The 8939-nt window shown below is 39.7% G+C and overlaps 2 protein-coding genes across 2 annotated transcripts; one reads left to right on the top strand and one right to left on the bottom strand.

Annotated features, from left to right (window-relative positions):
* Positions 1-217: 217 nt before the first annotated feature.
* Positions 218-2630, bottom strand: mzt1 (mitotic spindle organizing protein 1). The gene is made up of 3 exons (XM_084736065.1): positions 2366-2630; positions 2025-2170; positions 218-759 (listed from the first exon to the last, which is right to left on the bottom strand). Exons 1-3 carry the CDS (start codon positions 2415-2417, stop codon positions 736-738), a joined length of 222 nt encoding a protein of 73 aa, XP_084592191.1. The 5' UTR covers positions 2418-2630; the 3' UTR covers positions 218-735.
* Positions 2631-2708: 78 nt separating this feature from the next.
* On the top strand, positions 2709-8607 carry bora (bora aurora kinase A activator). Its single transcript, XM_084736064.1, has 12 exons — positions 2709-2827; positions 3128-3285; positions 3473-3579; positions 4265-4310; positions 4420-4498; positions 4627-4671; positions 4775-4831; positions 4928-5193; positions 6053-6215; positions 6375-6970; positions 7106-7246; positions 7821-8607. The coding sequence occupies exons 2-12, from the start codon at positions 3133-3135 to the stop codon at positions 7839-7841; spliced, it is 1674 nt and encodes a 557-aa protein (XP_084592190.1). The 5' UTR covers positions 2709-2827; positions 3128-3132; the 3' UTR covers positions 7842-8607.
* The last annotated feature ends 332 nt before the right edge of the window (positions 8608-8939 follow it).

The following is an 8939-nucleotide window of genomic DNA, read 5'->3' as shown; positions in this document are numbered from 1 at the left end:
TCACAGCTGCTGCAAAAAACACAGCCTCAGTACATTAGGTAAACACACTACCAGCTAAGCTACCAGGCCACCTGAAAATATTTTTTATTTTTAATTTTAAAAAGTTGAAATTACACTCTTAATGCCGTTGAACATCATGAAAATTCACAGTAGAAAAGTTGCAGTTAGAACACCCCAGAGGTACCTCAGATTAGAATAAGAATGACACAACACCACCTTGTGGCCGTTCACAGCAACAACCATTTTAATTTCTTTCCATCATTGATGGTTACATGGAAAATGGAAATGGCAAATGAATTAAACTGAAATATGCATAATGCTGACAAAATTGTTAAACAACTCATCACAAACAACAGACATTTCAAAACACCGTAAAAAAAAAAATCCTAAATGACAAGTGCAGGAAAAGTTGACTGTCAGAAATTAGAAGTAGGCTTTTAAATTAAGGCAAGACGTCAATGCTAATACCGCTTTGAACTTTACAAATGGCAGCAGGAGAAACTCAGAGGAGGAAGCAGACTGGCTGAGCCTGCCCGCATTTCAGGAGAGGACTAAGGTTCAGAAACTCAGACACAAGTCAAAGCACAGATCAGGAACAGTTAGTCGCTAGGGAGACATGGAGAGTGCCAATACACAGACAAATCTGATTGGCTGGAGACCTCATGGTAGGTACAGAGATCCAGGAATGGGACATAATCCCAAAAGTTTCCAAACTGAGGTGATCAGGCTCCAGTGTCAGTTAGTGCAGTTTTCAGAAGCCTGAAAGAGAAAATAAATATACAACAGTGATGCGTCATTATGATAATTATGCAATCATTATGCAGCATTTTTATTATAATCAAATTACAGCTGCTTCGTGGGTGGGCTACAACTGTGCACACAGCAAAGAAAATCCTAATAATAGTTGTCTCAATTGTGACTGAAATGTTTCCCTTCATGATTCAGTCACTAATAAGATGTGGAGCTCATATCACAAATATTATCTTGTCATTTGGTTTACCACAAAAACAGATATGATGGTCAGGGATGCATGATAAATATCATGGATGAATCATTTTTGGCCAATAAAGGGAAATTCATTATTATTATTTTGCAGTTGTGCTCATAAATATGAATCACTGCTCACAATGGCCTAATACACTGAAGGAGGGACACCTCAGTATAAATGACAATGCAGAATCTCTGAGAACTGACATTTTTTATTGTCTCATCATATATATTGTCTACCCCACCCTGCGCTACGTCACTGGAAACAGAACTGAACTTTGTTAACAGTTATAAGTTTCAGAAGATATCTAATTTGCAGTGTCAAAACACCGATGTAGCTAGCAGCTGCAGGCATCTCAATTTTGTTAGTTGATTAAGTGTCCAACAGAAATGTATGACAAATGCAATAATATATCTTATGCAAGTCATTAATCAAATAAAAATACCAAACACTTCACAACACCCTGGTTACAGCATCTAAAATGTGAGGTTTTCTGCTATTTCTACCTATATAGTATAAAAAAAACCCATATCCCTTCATATTGCAATTATTTTGACAGATGTTGCAGTTGTGTTATGATTCATGATCATTTTTGCACCTCAAATGTAACTTTCACTGAAGCCAACAACATAACATTTGTAGGGGTCTGTACCAGACAAATATGTTTTCTTACAGCTAGAGAACAAGATTTGTAGGCCAGAGTATCTCTGCAGCACTACAGTACTTAAAATGCTGTTCTGTCACACATTTTTACCTGTGATTTGGATAATACACTTGGCCATAATGCAATGCTGATAATATTCAATTAATTGTGCAACCCTACGAGATACTGCAACAAATTCTTAGAGACAACAACTGGTAATTTCACTCTGACATTTGACATTGTTTCTTAAGAATAATTAGGTCTTACTGATTGATAAGCAGTTATGAATAAATGGTAAATGGGGCTGGAACTTAAATGACATCGATGGCCACTCCCCAAACATGCTCTTCAATAATGTGATGATGTGACCTCTTGGGAAGCCTGTTTATGTACCTTGAGGGATTCAGATGCTTTTCTCAGTTCTTTGATGACAGCAGACAAAGCTTCTGGGTTGATGCCCTGCTCACACAGTCTCACACAAATGGACAGAGACTCCATGTCCAAACCAGTGTTTAGCAGCCTGGAGATCTCCAGCAGCACTGTTTGAGGAAGAAGATGACAGGTTACCCAAGTCAGATTAATTTAGTTTTGACAACCAGACAAAACCTGACTAAAGCAAGCCCTAAGCAGTTTATTAGGAACGTTATTACAAATAAGATAGGGGTTAGCAAAAGCCTGTTGATCTGAGACTAAAAGTGTAATGATTTCACAGATTATTATTAAACGTTGTTTACCGTCCATTGTCTCCCGGACTGCGTTTAAGTTTGCATTTGCTGCACTTGCCATGGTGTAGAATGAATATAGTTAGCCGACGCTAGCTAGCAGATGGCTAACAAATACGACGTGACGAGGTCTCTGATGCGAAACAACAATAGGTTATTGCAAGAGTTCAGCCAGACTTTAAACGTTTGGTATTCATCTTAGGTAACACCTCCCAAAATAGAAATACACGATATTTAAGGGATGATATCGGCAGCTAGCTACCTTACACTGAACAAAATTGGCGGAGGAAGTGACGACACGGATTGTTCCATTGATTGGTTCCCAAGAACTTCCTGAAACATTCCTATTGGCTAGCGGGCCCTGTGGGCGAAATTGAAATAAACGTTTGAGCCCTCTCGCTGCTGATTGTTTGCTGACTCTTCAATGAAGATTGTATTTAGTTGTGTGTTCAAAGTCCTGGCTCACTAACACTTGTAAGTACCAGCAGAAAATGTATATTTCTGATGTTTAAACGTACCATTCATATCTAAGTAAAGTTGTGTGCTAAAGGAAGACGGCAAAGCGAAATGTGTAACGTAACTCTGTAACCAAGTTCCTTCCCTCGAAGGCTAGTTAACGCTATAGAAACAGGAAGAGTTATGTAGCTAACGTACCAAACTAAAGCAGAATAATTTCACCGTACAAGTAATCATAGGCTGTTGTTTGTGTGAACTGTTTCTTTAGAATTTCCTTTTCCTTCACAATGACTGGAATATTTGTTGTTGTAATGTCAGGTAAGATGGGGGACCACCATGTTGAGGTACAGATCACTCCAGAGACTCCAGGCAGACCCTCCATTAGAAACCCCTTTGAAAGTCCCAATGACTACCACCACCTCCGTGAAGCCCTGGTGCCAAGCCCATCTGTCTTCAAGTCCAAGCCATGTAAAGCTGTAAGACTGAACACACCTCACACACATCACCTCAAACGTTTTAGACTTACAACAATATTGTGTAACACATATCCAGAGACACATCTCTTATTGCAAATATCTAAATACTGTATTATGTCCACAGCTTTTGCTTAGCTGAATGGTGTACGTAATCTGTTGTTCACTTCCTCGTTTGTTTCTCCTACAGACTCCTCCCAAGTTTAACTGGTCTATTGACGAAATGGCCAGTCTTCTCCCAGTGCACATAGACCCAGAGGAAATCCAGCGACAGTCGTTTTACCTCAGCCAGACAAGGTATGTGCTGAAAAGCAGTAGTCGTAGTAGATGTGTAGGTAGTACGGATGACACTGTGACAGTACTTGTGATGTACAACAGTACTGTCACACTGTTTAACTAAGTCCATAATATGGATGACTTGATACCACTTTTTCATGCCTGAGTATCATCCGATATTGTCTTTTTCCCTCTCTTAAACAACTAAGCTGTTGATACTACCTTGGTATGCATGCACTTTGCTTGAAATAGCCATCTATATACATATAAGACAAATACTCTACTCCCATTAAGCAAGTGATACAATATCCACAATGTGACTGTTATACAATGCAACTCCTTCTTTTTATTTATACTTTCTACCCACACCAATCAAACATTCAAAATGAAATTTAAATAAATTGCACAAATTGCTCCTGGTTGTTGCTGTTTTTTTTCTTTCTTGACCTTAAAATAACTCCAAACAGCTGACATAATGATGCTGACAGGCCTCATACACATTCTAGTTATTCTAGTTACTGTTCAAGTGACATGTGCCTCTCATCTGTGTTACTCGAAACACATCTCTCTTTAAGGCATGTTATTCAAAGTTTCATGTTGCTATTTGATTGTCTGGGCTAATGGCTCATGTTGAATTATTGATAAGCAAATTAACGATGGCAGGAAATTTAAATGACACAACTTTTTTTTTCTGTTCAACAATTAGGATGGATTCTGACATTGAGGAAAAGTGTCAAAATGCTATTGAGCAGGTATGAGATTCTAATCAAATCTAATCATGTTCTATAATAATGGAGAAGTCGATACATTGATGATTTTTTAACTTCATTTTGTAATTATGCTATTTGTCTCGCAACAAAGTTTTTCACCAAAGGAGCCATCGTGCCTTCCCCCTGGGCAGGATCAGACACCCGTAAAGGCCCTCAGATCTATACGAAAAGTAAGTTATCTTATTGTTTATATAACTTTTTAATTCCTCAAAATCTTTTATAGTCACATTTTCTTCCCTGTGTACATTATAGAAAGATTTCATGCTCATTTTACTATATTCTGTCTTTGCACCTGTAGGTTGTCTGTCTGCAATGATCACAGAGGAGCCAGAAAAAATCTCAGGTTGGTGTTTTCTTTTAGTGGGTTTTAAATTACTTTCTACAAATGACATCCTATTTCTTCCTCTTGTCTTCACTATCTGCTAACTTGATCTTTTATTCTACAGTTTCTTGTCAGACAACTCTTACATTACCTTTGGGTTTTGATTTGGAGAAAGTACTAGGTGAGGCTCAATTAACATTGGCATGATCAAACCAGAGGCTCTCTTATCGAGCATCAAATCAAAATGATTATCTGTCTGTTTCTTCCCTCTCCTCAGGCGATTATTACCGCCATGAGGAAGCATGTGCTGCTGTGCAAGAGAGTCTCAGTTCCTCCTCCTTGAGACGAAAACTCTTCCTCGACGGTCAGGGCAGTTACAGCGGTTCTGACAGCTCCAGCCCACCAAGTCCAGAGAGAAGCCACACCAGGCAGGAGAGGCCTTCTCTAAAACATGGAGAGGGAGCTGTAGGAGGGACTGAAGCCATATCATCTATTTTTTCCTCCCCTTTGACCTGTGGTGGGTCAGCTCCAACTCCCTCTACGGTGAGTGAAGTGTAGGACTGCAAATGATTATCTATTGATGTATCTTGGAAAAATTGACATGTTGACTATCAATAATTTATAAAATTCTGCCATAAATTTAGTGTAAATGGGGAAATCCCTGAAACACTGTGTTCAGACAACTCTGATTAATGTTGGCGGGTAGAGGCACTTTCGACACAGAGTAGCCGACATGTCGGTACAGCCTCGACAAACTGATTCACTGTTTTGTGCAAGGAAAGAAATAACTTATTTGAACTCATAACCACAAACGTCTGCACCAAATTCAAGATATTGTGGAATCATTTGAAGCACACCGTGTGTTCATAAATGTCTTGGTGCTTATTTTAGCAGGTGAGAGAGCCCAAATGTGTAACTTGCATTACAGCGAACAAAATAGAAATCAGACAGCTGTTTTGTGTGTGCTTACAGAGCATCCATTGAGTATGTGGTACTTCACTGTGGCCCGGCACACTTGTGTATGTTGTTATGTAAATATTTGTACATAAGCGGCGCAGACCACCTCCAAGTTTGGTCTGAGTGATTATATCTCTATAGCCTCTTTAACACAGCCTGTTCAAGGTAGGACTGTTACACTCTGCTGTCTGTAAAAGTTGTGGAGATGCTATGGAGGGTTATTTTCATTCTGCCTCTGATTCACCAGCAGAGGCTGGAACAGAGCTGAAACGCCGTCTGTGTAAAAGGGCAGACTTGCATGTAGTTGTGGCTTACATGTAGTTGTGGTAACTAACATTTATGCTAAGTGATTTTTATCAAAGAGTTACAGCTTTTTGTGTTTGGGTGACACTGTTCAAGTTAAATTAACACTTGCACTGTTGTATTTGCATTGTCTTCACCACAGGGTCAGTTCTCGTCCAGTCCCATCCAGCATGGCTGCTTTCGGGACTGCAGCCTTGGCAGCATCAACAGTCCTCTGTTTCCTGATGGGTCGTCTCCCGCTGGTCTCGTCTCCCCTACAATCTCTCCTATTGTTGTGCATGCAGCACGCACACCCATAAGCTCAGGTAGACTATTTGCTTTGGAAAATAAGGCAGAACTGGAAAAAAACCCATAATTTTCATGATAGGATTTTTCAACTTAGGATATAAGATTTAATAAAAAAAGACACTGATATGATGGTAACCGATTTTCTCTTCAAATCTGAATCTGTGTCTTTTCTTTAGCTGAGAGGAAGCAGCCAAGCAGTTTGACTCCACATGGTGTCCCCCTGGACATAGATGTCACTTCCTGCAATGAGAGTCCATTCGTTGAGGGTTGCTCTCCCATCCGTAGCTGCTCCCCACACCAGCTCCACTGCCACAACAAGCTCCAGCACAACAGCAGACCCAAACCCCGGCCCAGAGTCCGCTACTGGGCCTCTCCTCCCCTCATCTCCCCGATCCTCAACCCTAAGCTCCAAGACAATCAGGAGACGGAGGAACAACTCCCCTTCTCTGCCTCCTCCTGTTCTTCTTCTTCTCTACCCCCTATGGAGCTAGATCCATCTTCACCCATGGCCCGTGATGCTCACCCCGCTGATACCGAGAAAGTTAACCTGGATCATATAGAACCTGTGAAAATGGAGGAGGACAAGTTGCCGGGGATTGAAGGGAGGTTGGAGGTTGAGGAGGATGAAGAGGAGGAAGAGGAGGAAGGTGGAGGGCCTTCGGGACAGCTGACCAGCTCTCGTATGGGCAATGTGTCAGCAACAGAAAGCTCTCAGATGTTTGTGTCTCTTTTGGCAGAGGGAAGCAGCATACGCTACGATTCCAGCATGCAGGTTAGTGTGAGCCAGAACTAAAAGCAACTTCTTGTATTTCTCTGGATATTTAACTTACTCTTATATGAATTAATTCTTGTTTGTCGTTACATAATGTGTTTGTCTAATGCAGTGTTTTATTTTTTATTCCTTCAGGTGGACAGTGGATACAACACTACCTCAGCAGGCACCGCCAGTCTTATCGATGGCCTCAGCTCAGACTATCACAGCAAAGAGTCATTCAGTTCAAATCTGACAGAAGAAGCCTTCCAAGGCACTCGGCACACTAAAGTAAAGGTACTGTCTGATCTAACACAGTCTCAGTACTTATTTAAGTGATAGCTCTGATTATTTGAAGAGGTTGTATGAGGTATTTATCCATATTCAGTGTATTACCTACTGTAGGTGGTGGTTTGGAGGAGAGAGGAGTACTGGATAAGCCTGTGGACGAGGTTAAGTGTACACTATATTTATTTTTTACAGCCGAAGAGACTTATATTTGTTTTAAATAACATTAGATGTCCGTTGGAAAAATGCTGTCTGATGGCATGGTAAAATGGTGAAAATATTCTAAATATAGTGTTAGCTAAAATACATGAAATACACTCTGTTGCTGACCCTGCTGCTGCTTCTCCAAACTGGGGGTCTGCCAGTCATCACTGACTGTAGATAATAAGCTGACTATGAAAAACTGCCTCAAACAACCCCACTTCAAATAATCTGAACTATCCCTTTTGAAATACATCATTGACGGTACCTCACAGAATTTGCTGACTGTATTGTGCATGCTTGCAACACTTTATTGGTTTTATTTCAGTGACTTTCTCATTTTCCTTTTCATCTCACTCAAAGTAAGTTTCTTATTTTCCAGGCATTTTATCCTCACCACTGAGCCATCGTTTGAAGGGACGCCTCTTCCAGGGGATGCTGAAGATGATTATTTTGCAATCAAATACAACAAAGTTTACACTAAGTTTGGAGCATTTATGTGGAAGGGATGAGGTTATGGTGAAAGGGGTCGAATGTTAAAAAGAGTATGAACAGAATTGAGGGATTTCACAAGTGGCTATTGATTCTTTTAAGGTTTAAAGTTGAAGTTGCCTGATTGGAAGCAAATGCAAAGTAAGTTTTATCACAGGTTAGAAGGGAGGAGACTAACCCACAGCCTTTCAGTCTCACTGTAAGACACTGAGAAGCTATAATTCAACAAGGGTTTTGCACCCAGTATACTAGTGCGATGAGGGAGAAAAAACAATTTAATTCTGTATCAAATTTGCACAACAGTAACCTCCTTGAATGCTGTATCGATGCTTATGCGAACATTTCACTTTTATATGGTGCTGACATGATCGACCTAATAGATCCTGACTTTGGGATGACATCAGATTTGTACTGTATTTATGTTTTTATAAAACCGTTTATCATGATGTTTTTATACGATGAGAGCTTTTTCTTGTATTATAAGAGTAACAATTGTTAACATTCAGGTCACCTGTGGATCACATTTGAATTGGTAGAATATTTATTCCTGAATAAGATGGACTGACTGATGCCACTAGCAAATTAAAAGCTGATTGAGCCATTTCTTTTTTATATATATATATATGTATACTTAAAAGCATGGGCTGGATGGTCACATTAAATTCACTTGAATTCTTTGTCTGGCTTGAGAGCACAGTTATTTTTGAGTTGGGTGTTTTTTTTCGAGTATCACTCCATGTAACTGCATTGTGACGACTGTTGTGGTTCACAATTTTGTTCAAATTATATTTGACCAGAATATGTCAGTGTGAGAGTTTAAATAGTTATATAGAATTTAATTTTTCAAATTGTTGGATTTGCTCTAGCAAGATTTAATAATGTGATGTAGCTTTTGAATACTGATATCCTGGTCACATTGATAGAATGCTGCAATATTTATTTTGTACATAATTCATGGGGTATGTGATTATAACCAGGGGTGTCAAACTTCATTCCAGGACACATCAGT

This window comes from Lutjanus erythropterus, chromosome 14, assembly GCF_056507025.1.
Source record: "Lutjanus erythropterus isolate fLutEry1 chromosome 14, fLutEry1.hap2, whole genome shotgun sequence".
Lineage (NCBI taxonomy): Eukaryota > Metazoa > Chordata > Actinopteri > Lutjaniformes > Lutjanidae > Lutjanus > Lutjanus erythropterus.
Note: the sequence above shows the minus strand (reverse complement) of the source record. Positions and strands in the feature narration are given on the sequence as shown.